Source organism: Buteo buteo, chromosome 4 (assembly GCF_964188355.1).
Source record: "Buteo buteo chromosome 4, bButBut1.hap1.1, whole genome shotgun sequence".
NCBI classification, from domain to species: Eukaryota; Metazoa; Chordata; class Aves; order Accipitriformes; family Accipitridae; genus Buteo; species Buteo buteo.
This window is the reverse complement of record NC_134174.1, coordinates 50,763,772-50,783,537: the sequence shown is the minus strand read 5'-3', so window position 1 is coordinate 50,783,537 and position 19,766 is coordinate 50,763,772. Positions and strand designations below refer to the sequence as shown.

Here is a 19,766-nt window from a genome sequence, read left to right as displayed (position 1 = left end):
ATGACTGCTCAGGCCTAGGTGAGGCAGCTGTTATGCTGTGACTGCAACATACCATGCTGAGCACACATTCAGCATAACCTTGGCCTCTTCCTTCCCATCTGCAGTAACCATCTCACATTACTGTTTGGTTTTAAGAGCTGCAGGACAGGCATGGCCTTTGGGATGCATGTCTGGCAAGTCAGGTCAGTCAGTCCTACTGTAACACAAATCCAAGATACCTCCTAGCAAGTGACAGATCCTGGGATCTTCTTTATAGCCACTGATCATGAAACAGAATGGGAAGCAGATTTTTTTTTTTTACTGCACTATTATTCTTCACAGGGCAGTGAAGGTAAACTTCATCTACTGGCTTGCAGTTGTAAGGTTTAGTAGAGATTTGTTTAAAACTTGAGAAACCATAAGAGCTAGACTTTGAAGGAGTGCATTTTTAGAAACATTTTTATTAAAAAAGGAATGCACTTGTACAACTGAAAATTTCCATAAGTTAGAAATGTTGTGCTGAGTTTGCACTAACTCCAGAGGACCTAAGACAGGGTGGAGAGGCAGTCTTCCGACCTTGGCCAGAAGCCCAGCATGACCTTTCAGACGTGGTGAACTCCATTCAGCAGTCTCATTCCCACAGCTTTCCTCACTTGAACACTGGAAGAATAATTCTTCTCCAGGCTAAATAAAGTAGTAAGGGAGGAACTGGGCTAGCTGGAGGGTGGGGGAAGACTCAACACTGGGTAGAGATAGGATGGAGGCTTCTGTTGGCAATTGGTTCAGTCCTCAAGCTTGAGTCTTAACTTTTTTGCAGGCTGGCAGTGGTGTTTCCTCCTCCTCAACCTTGCGGGGCTTCTTCACTGTGTACACTACCCCACAGGCACTCTTCCGAGTTTCTGGAATATACAAGCAGAAGTTGCAGTACCTCAAGAAAAATGACACTAATGCACTTAATGCATCCTCATTTCAGGTGTCCATGCCCCAAAGCACAGTTCAACATGTTTAACAGCCAGCCAGTCAGCACACACAGCAGGTAAGCAACCTGCATGGGCAGAAGCTGGGGATAAGCTGCATTATGGAGTGAGGAAACTAAAGGGGGAAATCCGATGGTGGGTGTAAACTACAGCAAACATAAGGGAAAACTGAGATCTGCAGGCGTTGAGGGGCTCCAGACACACAAAACCATAGGAAACCAGGCTTAATCAGTTCAATAGTCACAGAAGGACACATTCTTGAAGCACTGTCAAAAGCATTTCTGAGCAAAACATAGTGTTCTTAAAAAAAAAAAAAGTATTCACATACCCCAGGATTCTTAAACAGACTATGCTGGCACAGCTATATTGGCAGAGGCTCCCCTATACATACCAAGTAAGTGGCTTTATGGTATTTAAGAATATTTTAATTTACAGAACCCTCAGCATTACCATAGAATACTACTGTGTGATGTTATCAAACTCCTCACATGTTTGCCAAACCACCTAGTGAGCCCAATCCAATTTCATTACTACTCGTGGGAGGCTTCTTTGCAATATTTGAGGTAGAAGATATTCCCTACAAATCCTCAGTTAGCAAAGAGGCTCTGCAAGAACCTTGCCAAAATATATTGACTTATTCTGCGCCAGTATTCCTTGGGGGACAGGGAAACGACATCTGCTATTTAATTTCACAGATAATATAGATGATGGTCTTGAGAAATTCCACATGAACTTGACAAAAAATTCTTCCAATACACTGTCTCTATGTAGATGAGTAGCAGGCTGGAGGAGGACCCTGTTCACAGAAATGCCCTCTCCAAGAGATCAAAGCCACCTGCTGTGAATTACAGCAGGTTCAAAGACCCACCTCTACTGAAACAAGAGATACAAAGCAAATTCTACTGTGCATTTGAAACTTAGAGCAACTCAAGTTGTTGGGAAGGTGACTAGAAATCATATCTACCCAAGAAACTTTGACAGAGGCAGAAATTAAGAGCTAGATGTGACTACTCAGTCACAAAGTTAAACTGCCATCAGAATAAAAAAAAAAACCCAACATCAAGAAACACTAAAACCCAATAAATTAGCATGTGAAAGGGAGGGTAGAGATGGAGAAATTGGTGCTACAGTGGAAAGCAAGGGTCTAAACTGATTGCTAGAATGCAAATTGTGGCATCTCTTTGCTGCACTGACACCAGGACACAAAATACAACTGAAAACCTTTTGATTTCCAGTGCAGGGGGCCACACACTGAATTTCTGCTTTCTTAATATTAAAAACGGGCAAGTAGAAGAGAGCTACTATGAGCTGCCTCTGCTGAGAGCATAAGGAAGCAAGTTTTGTTTCATCAAAACACTTCAAGCCTTTCTACACTATATGAAACATTTTTTTCTAAGCAGCAAGCACTCAGGGTATTTGATTTTGCATCAGGTTTGAAGTGATCCACACCGAAGAGCAAGTCAGAAATAGACCATATAAAGAAGCATCAGAAAGGTACATAGCAAAGGTTGCTTCTGCACTCATGCTGAAAGAGGATAAATGCAAAAAACATGCATCCCAATTTTCTTGACGTCAATAACGTAGTTTCTGCTGATGTCACTGAGATCAGCATTCAGCCCTTTCTGAACCAAGGCATAGTTTCACTACAAAGCACAACAGGCAGATCTGTGTTTTGGCTAAACAGTTTATGACTCGTTAATGTAGTTAAGCGAGTACTCCAGTACAGACAGCACTGTCAGTTCAGCCACTGATTTGCTAACAAGGCAACAAAGGAAAACAAACTACCCTTGCCATACAAGCTCCTCTTCATGCGTTGGACAAGGGAGCTAAAACCCCAAGCTGACTTGCTCTATAAGGTCTTGGAGCTTTTGGAAAATACACATTAACATGAACTTAGTTTAACAAATGCATGTTACTTAAACAAGCTTACGTGTGCTTTTCACTTACCTCCATGAAGTATGGTGGCTCTGCAGTTAGTAGACACAGCTGCCTTGGCTTCACTTTCTGATAGGCCAAACAGCAAACCTCTGTCACCTTTGTTCAGGATCAAAACGCACAGAAAGGAACAAACAGAATAGGGAAATCTGTCTGCATGATACATTTGCTAACTCTACAAATAACTGGGAATTAGCGAAGCTGTAACTCAAAGTGACATTTTGCATAAGGTTACCCAGAGGCAGGAAATTGAGGCACCCAATTCTCCTGGCTGCAGTTCCCCAGCAGCCCTCCTGGAAAGCTCCTGGCAAAGTTGCTTTTTTCCAGACAAGAAGCTGTACTTCTGAAAATAAAAGTCTGTCAACACAGGAACACTTTTATACACATAATATAGCAGAAAAATTACCCCATTGAAAACTTTAGTTTTGGGGAAAGGGCACTGTCGAATACAAAAGCATTATGCTGAAAAGTTCCCAGCCACCTTGAGCAAGGATGACACTAGATTAGGTATGTTAATTTGGGTTGAGCTTGACTGCTCTTTTAAGAAGGAAGGAAACATTGCGCATAAAATCCTTCCAGGCCGCAGGCCCTCCCACATGGTTCTCACAATTCAGAGCACACTCCTCCCCTTCAAGGGACAGTTCAAATACGCGCTTGTGGGGTGGGGAGCAGGGAGTAGTAAAAATGCATCTGAATTCCAAAAAGAAGGGGAGATAAGACACTCTTGGTTTCTAGAACACAACCAGTTATTTAACAGCACGTATGTAACTAAGGACTGGAAAACTCAGAAATTTTTCTTCCTTAATATAAATATGATTTTACAGCTGCCTCTGCCAAGGATGTGGCACCTTGGAGATCATAAGTAATAATTTCTGATTTGGTTCACAGTTGCCATAGATTTTTATGGGTTTTATTCATTTGTCCACTTACACCCAACACAGTATCAATGCATATCACAACAAAACATATCTGTAGCTGAACAAAGACATTACTATTTACAGCGACTGCTCATGCCGCCCCATGACGAAGACCTGTTGCACCTTCCACACCCACTTAGAGCTCTGATTCACTGGTCACCAACAAGCATCACTGTATAAAGTTCAAGGAGTGTAAAGGACGGAAGTATTTCAAAACCACTTTGAACTTTCACATGGTACTATTAACTGCTGTCTTTGACTTGGAAAAAGGATACAGATTAGCCACATCATAAGGACCTCGTAGTTCTAGAGGCTAAAACAAAACAAAGAAAGTTGGATATGTGCATGCACCCTCTCACAGGCTGACAGGGTGTGAGCAGGCAGGACAGGGCTATCAGGAAAGCAAGGTTAAATGCTACATAATAGCAAGCTGCTGAAGATGCACTAGGAAATCAAGCAAACACTGCTATTTTGGAAAACAGAGTCCCCATCTGGGAGAAAACTGTCATGGAAAATACCACAGCAGGAAAAAACCCAAACCAAACCAAAAAAAAAACCCCACCCAACCAGACCAAAAAAAAATTCCCAAACTCCACAATACAATTCTTTGGTAAAACATATTGATTAAAAAAAAACTTACAAGATGGCAATCATATTTAAAATTACAATTTTTACATGTTTAATAAAAGCTGTATTTTCAGCCACAGATAAACCCTCAAATTGTTCTGACTTAAAAAAAAAATAAATCTGGGACTTACCCTTTCAGCTGCACTAGATATAACAATGTTCTGGAAAACAAAAGAGAATAAACATTCATCTGTCAGACACCATCAAGAAATTGAAAAAAAAAAAATCAGCCAGCAGCAAAGACTTTATGAGCATTAGCTAAGTTCAGACTCAGAGCCCAATTAAACATCAAAGTATCTGATGCTCTCAGATGAAGTGAACTCTAGCAGGGTGTGGATCTTAATCTGGGGAATAAACCCAGGTTATCTCCCTGTCCCCTACAGAGAAAAGGGCACAGGGACAAGCCCTCCCTTGCAGTTACAAAACTCTCACAGACAGATGCGAGTTGAATAACCACTGTACCTTTTAGAGGGACAGGCTAAGCAGTGAAATGTCAGAGTAAGGGCATTAAGCAAGCACCTATCAGCCTGTATCTCTCATAGTGGACTTCAAAGGGACCTTAAGGGTAAAGAAGAAATGCAGAGTTGCACACACTGTGTTAAGAAGTGCCCCCTTTATTTACACTAGCTGAAAGAGGCCCCACACAAAGGACAACTCAGCCTGAGCTGTAATAGAAATGGACTTAGAAGAGGAGTCCAGGATCCCCCAGAAGCAGGTTACAGATAGTGCCTTTAGACAGTTTGGTGCTCCTAAATTTTCAGCTTACTCTGTGTTGTGGTGCAATTCAATCCTAGCCTCAGTGTTCAGGTTAGCCTTAATCAAACTCCCGCTGTTTTGGGAAACCTGTCTGCAGCTAGGCACTGGCTGCCAATTCATGCCATACACTCACTTCCCTCAACACTGGCACCCCTGTGAAAATCACCAGGCAGAAAGACATCCTTCTCCCTTCTCTCCCAAAAGCTTTCTGCAGAACAGGTACGTGACTGCTCAGGGGCTGGCAGATACCACAGCTCAGCTGCCAGCATTCTTCTGATGTTAAACCTCCAAGGATGCTCACCCAGGGGGAGACTGTTTTGTACAGGTGAAAACTTTGCAGCAGCAAAAAATTCTTTGCACCTTTTATTATACTGAATAAAAGGCTTTGGGAATTCCTGCTTGAGTGGGTGGGAATGAGAATTGTACTGAGGCAGAGAAAGACTTTCCCTCTCTGCTGTCAGTACCGCCAACCCATCATACCACCTCCAGTTACAAGGTGGGGCTTTTGATCCCTTCGCTGCACTGCTTTGCTTGTCCTGCTACCTCCCCAGCACAAAGAGCAGGGCAGACACTGGAAGAAAATGGTCTATACACAGCTGGAACTCAACATGTAAAAGAACTATTTGCATGGAAATGACTACGTGTTCATACTGTGCCCAAGGTTTCCTCATGTGCTGAGGAGGAAAGGATGGGACAGACAACTCTGCCCCAGCATAAGGACAGCCAGAAGCAGAAGCAATACATACATCAAAGTGACTTAACAGCACACATCACGATGGAGCCTAGGACATTTCTTTATGCATAGTTCACCTTTAAAATGACTGCACTATGGATCCCAAGGGTGCTTTTGAGCTTCAGTGGTGCTGACTGCAAGAGTTTGCTGGGAAAATTCAAATCCCCTGCTCTGAGCTGTAACAACCAACGCCTGTCTCCCAGGCTCAGAGAAGCTCCCAGAGCAGCTGTGCAACTCATCTTGAACCAGCGCAGGATCATGGTTCACTGCTGTGCATTGGAGATACGCTCTGCCTGGATCAAAGGCAACTGGCTTCTAGTTAGGGGATGGGTAAGATGGGAGGAGAAGACAAGAGCAGGCAAGAAAAGCACTGCTAGCAAGTGAAGGAGAGGCAGGCAAAGGCAAATCCAAGGGAAGGGCTAAAGGGAAGAACTCAAAGGCAAAACATTATCTCCCCAGGTAAAGGAGACAGCAGCTGTTCAGTACACTGCTTCAGGCACAGTACCCACACTCAGTTACCAAAACATGGGAGGTGAGGGACTGTGGCTATGCACACCTTCTGTCTGGCAAGGCAGGCAAGTCCCTCCCTCATTCCCTGCACATTTTAACATGTTTTAAGGACTCTGCTCAACACCAGCTGAGGACACCAGTACATTTCTGGAAGTTTCTCTGCCCTGCTACAACAGAGGAGGAACAGAAGGATCCAAAAGCTGCTACAAGTTCAGCAACTATAGATTACAGATGGCGAGAGCTGCGTGCCAGGTGCCAATGCAAGCAGTCTGTGGACCAGCCATCCCATGTCTTGTTAAAAAAAAGGCCTATACATAACTGATGAAGACAAACTGCCAGTGAGGGCTAATGACCATTTCTGCTGGCCCAACAGGTACTGGAGGCAAAAAATAAAGGCAAAAAAATAAAAGACAAACTAGCAGTGCTCTTCCAGTGCCTAACAACAATTTGTCATGCCCAGCTCCAGTTGATTTACCTTCCAGGCACAGATGATGCACTAGATTGACAGATGCAGAAAGAAAGGGCACTGTGCACAGACTGAGCACCCGAACGTCTCACTCGCTCTGTTTGTGATGCCAACTCAACTGGTGCTCTCCAAATCAACAACGGCATGAGAAGCACACCCTTAACTGCACAGAGGAAAGAGAAGCACTGGCAAAAAGGAATCCCAAAGGAAAGGGGTTTTGTGTGTATGTACCTCATCTCCAAGTCAGTATTTTGTGCAATTAACTCGCAGAGCTGGGCTTCTCAGGAAAGGCTGTGCAAATACTCACTTTCTTCTGTAGCACCAAGGGAATTAATCTGTTTGACCCACTCTGCTGTCCTATAAAATAGACTGCCATGCCTGAGGGGAACTGAGGTAATGACAGATCTGCTTTTAATTGGCCTTCCAAGCTGTATATCCCACTTCAGACTAGATTTGCAGGGTAATGCCAATTTTGGCTTCTCTGGACTAGCTATGTGTGGCAAAGGCTGTTTCCAATAAAGGTGGTGGGAGCTACAATATCTTTAAACTTGGATATGTATTATGATATGCTTCCCTGTTTAAAAAAAACACATGGCCTGAGAGGACCTAGCATGACAGGCAGCTTAGACTGATAGCCTGGGAGGAGGTAAGGTATGAAAGCAATGGATTACAGGCATCTCAGCTGCAAGCATTACTTCTTCCTTGGGTTTCAGTAGCAGGGAAGAATGCAGTTGATCTGACTGCAGTAAAGCCCTGGCTGATAGCCAGCTAGCTGTTAGGTCTGTTTTGTACACTGGGAATTTACTAACCATTTAACAAAACAACATTTCTACTTTTTTCTTATTATTTTCTATCCCCCATATTCAGGGTATACTATCAAAAAAGAGCTTTTGGTCAATCAGAAATATGAAATGGGGGATTTTAAAGAGATGCATGGACTTCAGTTCTAATGCAAACCTTGGATCTCTGGCGCTTCGCCCCAGCCCCGCCTTTTGTTTTGGGTATTGCATATCATAACAACAGATAGGTTGTTCTGAAAAAAGAACCTAACAGTTTGACAACTTAAGAAGAAAGCATGCAGTGGTGCATGGCTGGAAGTATCTGGAGCTAGAATAATTGTGTCCTTGTATTAGTAGGCAAAGATTCAGTCACAGCTTCAGAAACTCCAGCGTCAAACTCATTTAAAATGGCTCAGTCTGTACAACTCCAGAAGAATTTGAACTGAATTAATTAGCTTGCTTTCACTTTGAGAGCTTACCTTTCCTTTGCAGATCTGCATCAGGCTGATCGCATTTGAAATTGTGTATCTTCTCATTGTGGAGTCTTTGATGGCAGGCGCGTAAAGAAGTTCAAAGCAAATGCCTCGATCTATTGCCTTTGCATGAAAGAGAGTGATCAAAAATCAAAAGGAAAGAAGCATAACAATCTAACAACTGCTGTCTATTATTGATGTAGCTTGTTCTCAGTTTAACTGTGTTATATATGAAAAAATTAAGGCGGAATTGTTCCAGCAAGAGCACAGCATAGCATGAAAGTGGCGGGGTGGAAGGTTTCACTGGACACCAGATATGTGTACTTCTTTCTTGGGATGACAGATAAATGAGGTTTAAGAAACAAAGAAATACCAGCCACTTATTAGTTGTAATTGGCTTTCCACTATCACAGACTTGAGAAGACAGGTAACCACTATTGGTCAGAAACAAGTCTTGAAATTTTGAGGACTCTCCTCCTCTAGCCCCACAGCCTGCTGTAAGGAAGACCACTGCTTCCCACAGTACCCACACTTCGCAGATGAGGAATTTGTCCTTGCATAAAGCAGCAATGAGGACCCTTCTCTCCTGTCTCAGCATACTCTGGTATTTGTGACAATGTTAAACAACAGTGAGTCACAGGAGAGGTTCCAAATAGTAATACTGATTATATTTTCAGCTGCTTTAAAATCCTTTTCTATCTGTCAGAGTACCTCACCAAAAGCCTAGTATTCTTGTTTTTGCAAACACACAGAGAAAGGTTAGGCAGCTTGCTACAGGACACAGTGAGTTAGCAATAAAGACACAATTCAAAGCTAGGAGTTCTTTTTTCCATGTCCTATACTACATTTGCCCAAAATGTTACTGTGTGTTTTATACTCATATTACTAAAAAATGCTGCAATGTTAATACTGTAAGAGAGTCCAGTAACTGAATACGGATGGAATTAAACCAGCTCCCATCCATGCACAACCTCTGCATGCAAGCACAACAGAAGCTATGTATACATCAAAAGTTTTACACAGAACTGGTCCAACATCTGCAGACGAGAAGCCTGAATTTATCAAAACCAAAACAGGTGATGGCAAGACACCAATTTACAGTCAAGCAGATTTTTAACCTCATCCCCACCACTTCAGCTGCTTACCAACCTGTCTGTCTGGCATCACAACCACCAAAACTGACTGCCCCAGGATGCACAAAGCCAGTCTGACAGACAGACTGCCTTGAAGCTGGGAGTATGGAAGCTGAGGAGTAGCTTGTAAGGAAAATGCCTCCAAACACAGGGCTCCAAGAGCCACCCAGCTCCTCACTTGGGTCAGCTGCTGGAATTTGAGGCAGCTAGGGTACTTTCAGACAACATTTCATACAAAATTGTTATTCCAAGTGGAATGTTGAAATTCCCAGTCTATAGTAAATTCCAAAGTATTACTACTGTTCTGTTTGGGATTAATTCTAGTTAATTTTAAATTTTTATTCTAGTTCAAATTTTCTGTAGAAGAGGAAGTAGGATTTCTAGCCAATTCCAAATTTAAATTTTTAAGCACTAAGGACTACATCAGCCAAGAATGCCCATATGGAATGAACCTTGACATATACTCAGAGGAAAAAACTAGTTCATCTAAGAGCATGTTCAGATTAAGCTTTCTGGCAAACAACCAACAGCAGGCAGAATTGTATTAACAAAATATTTGATCCATGCTGATAGTCATCTTGCGTCCCACAGCAGATATTTAGCAATTCCACATTTGGTTCATTTGCCAAGACATTCCTTTGTCTAAGTATGAATTCAATACAGTTGTCCTCCAAATAACTGGCACAACACCCTTGTACCAAATTAACACTGTCATTCACATTCTCCTGCCTTTTAAATCACGGGGCTGTTTATCTATTCTGACACAGCTGTACCACTTATGGTTTGGGAAGCAGCTTAGTCAGCAATCACACCACATCTCACTGCTTAGCATAGTAGCGGCCTTAAGGCTCTGTTTCCATTCCTTGGGAACACCACTTCTGCCTTCTTAAGTGGGGGACAGGAAGGAGAAAAAGAAAGAACATACATCACTGTGTATTAAATGCTGCAGTGGAGGCCTTGAAGTGAAGGACATCTGAAACAACACTATACATTATGCAAGAAAATAAAAGAACCACTTGGATGGGAACGGTGGGAGGGAAATGGTAGGGAATTCAACTCAGACTGACATTAAATACAGAATTTAACAGCAAGAAAACAATTTAGATGTAAATTTACCATATTCACAGGGGGCCTTCGGAAGTAGAATGGCAGCTTTTCTGTTACATTTATGCATACCAGATCCACATCCAGAGTTGTGCAAGCAATCTACAGCAAAGAAATAGGAGCAGATTATTAGATATGCCAAAAAATGCATAACCAACTTTAGGTGCACTAATATTCTCCTTCATTTCTTAATGCAACAAACGTCTCTGCAGGGTGAGTTCAGTTTTAAAATGAAGAGATACTATGCCTTGCAGGTATGCCAGTAAAACAGCAGGGCTACAGGTGCACAGCTTGAGCATTTCAGGCTTACAACCCAAGCCTTCTTTCACTTACAGAACTACTTTTCCAATAAAATAATGACCAACCCAAAGGCAAGACTTACTGCTTTCTTTTTATCTGACATAGCACATGCACAAGCAATGGCAGCTTTTGGCAAAAGAACTCACAGCTAATGAAGGACCCCTGTTTACAAAGGGAACAGCCCAGGAACTACCTCTTACCCCATCACTCTCTAATTCCAGTGTAGCAACTGTTTTCACAATTAATTATTTTTACCAGAAGCAACTGAGAAAAGACTGAAAGAAAGGCAGAATGTTAGACAGTGACTGGTGGTGCCAAATGCCCAGTACTGGGAGCCAATCCACAGGGCCTCACTTTCCTGGCTGGGTGGGGAAGCCGCAGCCCTTCCTGAAAGCCACATCTCTGAAAGAGGCTGAAGATGGCACCGAAGGTTATAGTTTAAAAGCTTAGCTTTGAACTCACACCACAATTTACAGCCTGTATTAAAAGATGGAAGGAATGAACAAAGGGTGGAGAATCTTCACAATGACATACAGAGAAAAATCAAGTGCACACAAAAGGGAGCCCTTGATTTACATATAATCTCATGAACACAAGATATGTAGGAATTATGTATGCCTACCCCATAAAGATGATCGTACAGGGCCAGATTAATGTCTGTAAGCAGCATTGTAACAAAGAAGATAAAATAGGCTGAAGAAGTTGAAAAGGAATTTTCTACATGTAGGGGAACTCTCTGCATTCAGAAACATGTCAGCAACTGCTCCAAATACACCTGGGCCACGTGCCAACCATTCATCCCTCCTTACACCAGCACGAAAGTGGTGGGGGTTGCAAGGAGTCCCAGGGCTGGGCTGCTCTAATGCAGGGCAGGCTATTGCTTTGCAAACTAGTCTTCTAGCAGTTTGTTCACATGAAATTTGGATGGAGATAAGAGCAGAGGCCCAGCTTTAGGAATGTTTCTTAGCTGCTGATAGCACTCCCTCCTAGGCAGGAGGGCCACAGCCCACATGCAGGCAATTCAAAGATCCAGCAAACCACAAAGTTTTTGATGTTAAAATGTCTCTACCAGGCCGTTCAGACTAAACTTTATCTTCAGGCCCTACCTTTACCAACTCTGCTAGGCAGGACACAGAATCTATTGCGTTGAATTAGACTTGCATGTGTAAGTTTAGCCCTACTACAGCCAGCTTTACTCCTTTTCTTATGTGGAGTACAAACCACCATCTAGACAGAGGTGATTTATGGGAACACGCGCAGAGCAAATAGCTCTGAATCGTATCCTAGAAGAGACGGCAGCGAGGCCACTGGAAATTCAGGAAGAGAGAAAGCTGAAAATGAAGGAAAGCAAGAATACACATCAGAAACATGCAAGTTGCCCTATATGATGAGAAAACAAGCCTTCCTAATCAGCTCCAGAAACACTGGAAAACACTTTTCCATTTTGCAAATTAAGCACAGTGGGAAAGCGAGTGACCCAAATCCCAGGATATCTACAGGATTCCAGTGACAAGAACATTTCAGAAAACACCACCAAGGAAAACAAAATTAAGAGTCATACTTCCCCATAAGGAGGAAGTCCATGGAAAGTTGGAGAGATTTCTCCAAATACTCCAATGTTCAGCCTAGCTTTGGCTCCCAGACAAGTCACACACGCAGGCAAGTTAAGGTTACCCTGCCTGCTGAAAGGATCTGAAGTGCAAAAACTTCATACAGAAAGTGATATGCAGCAGTTGCACAGCCCAGTGCCTGCCTGGCCACACTGCAGGCAAGAGCCCCATCTGCTGGGAAAATCCAGACAGCCAGAAATAAATATGTTCGCCACTGCTTGAGTGGCCTGAAGAAACATTTGGCAAACATTTTAGGAATAAACATTAAAATTTTGCTTTGCACTACATCCTCAGACTTATATAAGAAAGTTTTTTAGACACTGGTCATCTGCTAATTGCTTACAAACAGCAGGCAGAACCAACTAATATCATTAAAGCAGTCAGAAATCTTAAGAAGCAAAATTTTTGAAAAGCAACAGGCACAGACCTTATTACTAGCATGGATTAGGCACTCCTATTGCAGCCCAAAACAATCCTCTTGGGAGACTTAAAGAAGGAGCATGTTCTACAATTATCTTGGCAAACACAGCTTCCTCATACCCCTGACGATATAAATTATTTGGAGAATTTGAGTACATCTTTCAGTACATATCACTGCCACACTGGGTCACAGAAAAGCTTCCCTGGCTCATGACAAGAGGGCACAGACTGGTTTTGGGCCATGCTAAAATTAGAGCACATCTCCACTGGTCATGTATTTCTTTTACAAAAACATGAAAAATCCTGTTCTATGGAGAATAATCCAAATGCCAAATTGTTGGTGAGAAAGATGATGCTCTCAAGATAATGTTGAGTTACCAACAGCCAATTTTAAAATATAAAGTTAATTTGTGGTGCAAGACCCACCCTAGAAGGCTTTATCCTTAGCAGTGAAAGATCCATGAGTTGCATGAGCCAGAGGTACACGCTGAACTCCCACGTGTAACGTCACTTGCACCAGACTCCCTGTTCATACCTCCACAAAATTGACACAGCTCTCCAAAGAGAGTTAGAAACCCTAAAATCTTTAAACAAAAGACAAACACACAAATCTGTCTTGAACATGAACACGTAAGGATGAAGTCTTTCACCTCATGCAGTTTGCAAGAAACATGCTTGGGTTCCCTCCCCATCTCCAAGTGCTGCCAGCATGGAAGCAATGAAGATGGTCTCATCGACAATCCTGCTTCCTTCCTAACACACAGACCACCACCTGCAAGAGTGTCAGCTTAAACAGTCGCTATCTGCATTGGCCTGCCCAGAGCACAGCCATCTTCTTTGTGCCAGCACAACTATCCACGTGGCTGAATGCTGAATCAGAGCAGGAAAATGGATCTGCCTGCAGAGTAACTTGGCACAAACTCTAGTTACTCTTCAGCCAAAAGCATGTTCCTCAAATCAAACTGCCATGCAGCTAAGCAAGCAGCTTCACCAGCAGAGCAGACACAGACCTGCAGAAATGAGTGGCTGTTTATGCTAGCTTAAATACTGCTGCAGCTGGATGTCCAACTGCAGCAAAACTCACAATATGGCTAAAAATAAAAAACATGGACCCTTAAATGAGAGAGTGCCCTGTGCTGGTTTTGGCTGGGACAAAGCTAATTTTCTTCATAGTAGCTAATATGGGGCTATGTGTTGGTAATCCAGGGATGTTTTTGTTACTGTTGAGCAGCGCTTACACAGAGTCAAGGCCTTTTCTGCTTCTTACCCCACCCCACCAGCGAGGAGGCTGGAGGGGCACAAGGAGTTGGGAGGGGACACAGCTGGGACAGCTGACCCCAACTGACCACAGGGATATTCCAGACCATATGACATCATGCTCAGCAATATAAAGCTTGAAGAAGGAGGAAGGGAGGGACATTTGGAGTGATGGCATTTGTCTCCCCAAGTAACTGTCATGCATGGTGGAGCCCTGCTGTCCTGGAGATGGCTGAACACCTGCCTGCCCATGGGAAGTGGTGAATGAATTCCTTGTTTTGCTTTGCTTGCGTGTGTGGCCTTTGCTTTACCTATTAAACTGTCTTTATCTCAACCCACGAGTTTTCTCACTCTCACCCTTGTGATTCTCTCCCCCATTCCACTGCGTGAAGTGAGCGAGCAGCTGTGTGGGGCTGAGCTGCCGGCTGGAGTTAAACCACTACAAGCCCTTTCCCCCCGCAACAACACATCATGCTCCTGCTGATTACCTGGCTTCAGGTGCTTGTTTAAACACATGATAAATCAATTGAGCTCACTTGAGAGGTGAGATTTTACATTGTTGCCAGAGACCAAAAGAAAGAGGTGGAGAGTGGCCCTCAAAAGTATTCTACAACTATTTGCCTCTCTCCCACCCCCAAGAGTCCTAAAATCTTGCAAGGGAAATAAAATCAGTCAGAAATGAGTTTTGTTAAGCTGTAACTGTTATAATTAATGCTTGAATTCTTCTTCTGAAAGATTCTTTAAAGTTCACCTTCTTGCTTTGTACTTGGACAAATTTTCAAAAAGGAGGGGAAATAATTTAGAAAAACAAAACAGAAGAATATCATTTTAATGTGTCAAAACAGGTACTCAGCAGTACTAGAAAGTAGCTTTAACCTATTTAAAAAAAAATAGACTCAGTTTTATACCAACAAGCTCTCTTTGAAAGTAAATTCTGGCACTCCTCCAAAGAGATTCACATTTGCTTTTGGAATCCCTGTGCCTTCTTCACACTGCTTTAAACTGCACACCTGCTTGCTGCCTGCCAAGGCTAACAGAGACAGGATGCTTCCACCTACTCTTCCAGTTCAGAGTTAATGTTATTATTTATGAGCTTGCAACAGGTCAGCCATCACAATTTTGGGTTTTGTAAGAAAAACATTCTGACAAAAAGATAACTTGCTTCCAGATGTTCCACTCGATCAGACCACTCACATCAGCTGTTACCAAGTATTTGAGAATAATTTAATTAAAAATATGAGAGAGACAGAGATAATGAACACCTATCACCCAACAAGCCAAGCTGAGATCATTCTGCCTCAGATGGTGTTTTAAAACTAGGAATTTTTCTGGTAGGAAGGGTCTATTCAAGATATAGCAGCTATGGATAAAAGTTGGAAGACAAAATGATGCTTGGTGCTGCTAGTAACAGCTGAAGAATTACTGTACATCACTGGATTTAGGTATCACCTCTAAATAGTAAATGTCTTCTTCAGTCAAACACCAGAAATGGACCAAACCAGTTCATGGTAAAACACACTTGCAACACCTTGTTTTTCTAAAGTCACAGAAGTGACAGAGTATTGGGGGGTTTGTTCAAAATATTTGCATTTCTATTAACATAAGCCAATGTGAGAAACAACAGTGTTGGGCTAAGGTCACCAATTAGTTCTAGCTAAGGTTTTGAAAATTATTCTCACCCACTATTTTCTCTCACTAGCACACTTGGAGGGCTACCACTGCTACAAACATCAGCATCTGTTCAGTAACACTGATACAGCAACACCTTCACAGACTCACAAATTTTGTGGAGGCAGTTTTCAGTTGCAAGTTTGTTCTGAACAGCCAGGATAAAATCTGAGTGAGAAAACAACTGTCTGCCCTTCAAGTATTTCCCCTGAGGCTGCTCTACTTCTGTACAGCCTCAATGGTTTTCTTGGCAGGCAAAGTAACAAACATATCATGAAGTCACAGAAGTGAAGCTTCTCTCACTCAACTTGAGCATCCAAAACACTCAAAACTAAAACCCAGAAATCTCAGTCTGGCAATGGAGCAAGGGCCGTTATGTTTAAACAGGCATGTTTACTTTTGGAAATCTTATTTTATCTGTTCACAAGATGCTATGACAACTGGAACTAGCTCTGTCTCGTAAGCTCATGCTCCTCTTTTGATTTAAAATAAAGAAATGAAAGGAAAAATGAAAGAAAAAGAGATCAGCTATTCATTTGGATGAACTTCCAAGAGAAGATCTAAGACTAAAAGGAAGAAGATAACTCTCAGAACCATGTTAGTTCCACTTTAAAATCCTCCCACTTTCCCTGGCATTTCAGGGACCAGGAACAATTAGTGCTAACAGAAGAGAGCAAATGTGTTTTGGGGAAGCTGACAGAGTCTGAGAAGTTAAAGTTCAAGACAGAAGTTTTCTACATGCTGATAGTATGTATATATTAGAAAAAAAGAAGGATGCTTTCTCTCCCAACTAGAAAGGAGTACTCAGTAGAGTACAAGACACACAAAGGAAATCACAGCACAGGGGCATACAAGTCCATTTGTGAGGTAGATGCTTCAGACTTTAAGCAGCCACCTCAAGGCCTTGCAGCCTCCTGCAATCTCTCCCAACGTTCTCAGTCCATCAACTGACCAGGCAGCCTATGTTGCTTAATTAGCCCCATGACATGCAGGCCTGTGTAAAATGGGAAATAAAATCAAAACACAGCATGTACTCAGGCTAGCCCAAGGCACTAAAAGTTATTGAATGAGCATTACTGATCAGATGATTGTACTTACATGGAACAGTTTCTCAGTCTTCGGAAATACTGCTATGATGTCATATAACCTTATATTTGCAGATGTTGATCTCTACAAAAGGAGGAAACAATTACTACCTTGAATTCTGGCAGAGGCCAAAGCTATGCACAATGATTACAACCAAAATAAGGAGAAGAAAATCCCTTTTTCACTTTAAAGTACTAAACAAAGCCAATAATCATCCAATTACATAGTGGGTCTCTGCTGAGAGCCATCCTGTGAAGTCATTCATTCTCATTTTGAGGCTTGTCCCACCCTCCTAGTAAGGCACTTACGCCTTTTGCTTCGATCACATAGCACTAAAACATAAAACAGACACAGGGCTTGCTCATGGTCTTCTAGTTTATGCACAGAAGTCCAGAAATCAAAGAACAGAACCAAGGACCAGAACTGTTGTCCCATATTGACAAATGATCAACAGAATCCACATGCAGTCTTGTAAGTCTGCATCTCTTCACGATCACGTTATTTGCTAAAGATGCAAGCTGAGAAATCACTGTTGAGTGTCCTGTAAAATCCATGAAGTTCTCCCTATACAATTCCCGAAGTTTCATTCATTGAGAAAAAGGAATAAAAATTGGAAAATTAATATACTAAATATACTTACCAAGAGATTACAGTGGGAAGGATCAGAAACAACAAGTGTTAGCCGAGTTAAGACTTTAATTCTTTTAGATGTCCCCTACAAAAAAAAAAAAATAATACAAAAGAGTTAAAAAACTCCAAAGCAAAAATTTGTGGCAACTTTAACTCTGTCCACTATAAAAAGAAAATAGTGCCTTGTTTGTATTCTTGCCTATACTAATTTTCTAAACTCTGTAGCTACACTTCCCTATTTTATATTGATCTGTTTGATATTGTATCCGCCCTTTACAAAGAATGACTTACTGTGTTTCTCTGAGGAAGGGTCAATAGAAAGGAAAAATAAAGAAATAAAGAAAAGTAAAATCATGCAGAAAAACTGAGCATGTTTTAATACTGCTATGGATCCCCAGGCAGGCCACAACTGCAAGCAAAAGCAGTTCCTGAATTAACAAATATCAGTGATTTGAAATACAGACTTGGTTCATTATATCTGAATCTCGCTCCATCAAAACCAGGAAGTTATTTCCAAAACTCAAATTTCAAGAATTATACTGTAATTATCCAACTACAAGAAGATTCAAAATTCACACGAAGCAGTTTCTTTAATAATTTTTAAAATAACAAATTGAGCCCACTCTAACGTCAGTATATCAGTCTCCCAATGCTGGGAGTTTGTCCATTGCTTGATTGTTAAAATTTCTCTTTTTTGATTAACATGTAATACATAAAATCACATATACCAATACACCAAGGTAAAAAACGTAACTCAGAATAACAATACATAGAATGAAATTGGACATACCTGTACAATAGGCAAAGATGGAAACAACTCCGAAGGAGATACTGGCTTGACGATTTCCTTAAAAGAGAACAAAACAAAAAGTTATTCAAAATGTCATGGGTTAAATTTACAATATAAACAAAAGCTATGTTCCAATCCTAAAAAGAAACTTGCCATGCTAACAAAACTATTTCCCAGGGACAATACATGGACTGTATTAAAAGTTAACTCCAGGGCAATCATACTGAATTATAAAATGGGAGTTCTGTTACAAATGCAGACATCTCTACTTGCATCTAGATGTGCATTCTGCAGATAAAGCTATTGAGGAACATGTAATAAGGCATGTAAGTTTACAAGACAAAACACACTAGGAACAAACAACTCCAACAAAAATTACCTGTTTCTTTTCTTTAAAATCAATGACATGATTAAGAGCAACTGCAGAATATCCCACTGAAAAAGCAAACACATAGTAAGAATATTTTGTTGGTAAACTAATGGAAACAAATCCAAACAGAAACCTGTTAAACACTCATCACTTAAATGTCTCAAAATTAATAATCACATGCATATTTACCTTTCACATTATTTTTTTTCTGAAGATAAATTCATCTAAAAGTGGCTTAAAATAAAAAAAAATTCTGTTTGCCTTCCAATACCTGGCAACACTTACTTGATGGCAGAGCTTTATGAACATGAATACTTGGGGTTGGGGTCCCCAAAGATTTTGCCCTAGTTTGGTCCTGTTGATGACTTTCTTTGGGGAAAATGGTTAAGGACATTCAGGATAGTTGTTAAAACTGCAGACAACGCAGAGCCAGGAGAGATCCAGCTACAGAAGAAGGCAAGGTGAGCATTCAAAATGATGCTGACAAAACTGACGGAAAGGTCTCGTTCGGAAGGGACCAGAGGAAGATGATACACTTGCCAAAGACAAATCACCCCCCCGAACACTGGACAGGCAGCACCTGGCTGTACAACAGTTCTGCAGAAGAAAGATTTAGGCCCTAAGAAACTGCAGGCGGAAAAATGGGTCCACGTTGAGAAAAAACAACTGTTACACTGGGACAGACAGGCAGAGACAGAGCCTGCGAGACACAACACGAGCTTTCCTTACACCTCGGCACTGGGAAGACCTCAGTCCTGGTCACGTCACTTCACTTGCCGAAGACCGCAAGCTGAGCGGGGAGAGCGGAGAGGAGCGAGAGGAACCGCGACCCGCCACGGAGGCAGATGGCGGGGTTTAGCCTACAGGGAGCGAAAACTCGGCCCAGAGACTCACGCTGCGCCCACGGCAGCCTGGCGGAGCTGCCGCTCGCGTCCTGCTGCCCTCCTGTCCGGGCCCAGCCCTCCCCAGCTCAGGCCCACCGGCTCGGTTCGGCTCGGCTCCGCACCGCGCCCCGGCCCCAGCCCCGCCGCCGACCCAGGCCTCGGGCCGGCCCCGCCGCTCTCCCCGCTCCCGCCGCGCCCGCGGCACTGACTCACAGTGCGCTGCGGCCTCCAGCAGGCTCTGCAGGGACTTCTTGTCCGGCCCCTGCGGCAGGTTCAGGTCGGCGAAGCCGGCCATGCTGCGCGGAGCGGAGGGGCGGAGCGGGGCGGGCCGGGCCGCAGCCGGGCACGGCACCCGGCACCGC

General features: G+C 42.6%; 1 protein-coding gene across 1 annotated transcript; it reads right to left on the bottom strand.

The window, feature by feature from the left end:
* Window positions 1-422: 422 nt before the first annotated feature.
* Window positions 423-19,738, bottom strand: RPP30 (ribonuclease P/MRP subunit p30). Its single transcript, XM_075026047.1, has 11 exons — window positions 19,618-19,738; window positions 18,530-18,585; window positions 18,151-18,207; window positions 17,371-17,445; window positions 16,743-16,814; window positions 10,402-10,491; window positions 8,159-8,275; window positions 4,567-4,596; window positions 4,084-4,121; window positions 2,904-2,983; window positions 423-878 (listed from the first exon to the last, which is right to left on the bottom strand). Exons 1-11 carry the CDS (start codon window positions 19,697-19,699, stop codon window positions 769-771), a joined length of 807 nt encoding a protein of 268 aa, XP_074882148.1. The 5' UTR covers window positions 19,700-19,738; the 3' UTR covers window positions 423-768.
* Between the last annotated feature and the right edge of the window lie 28 nt (window positions 19,739-19,766).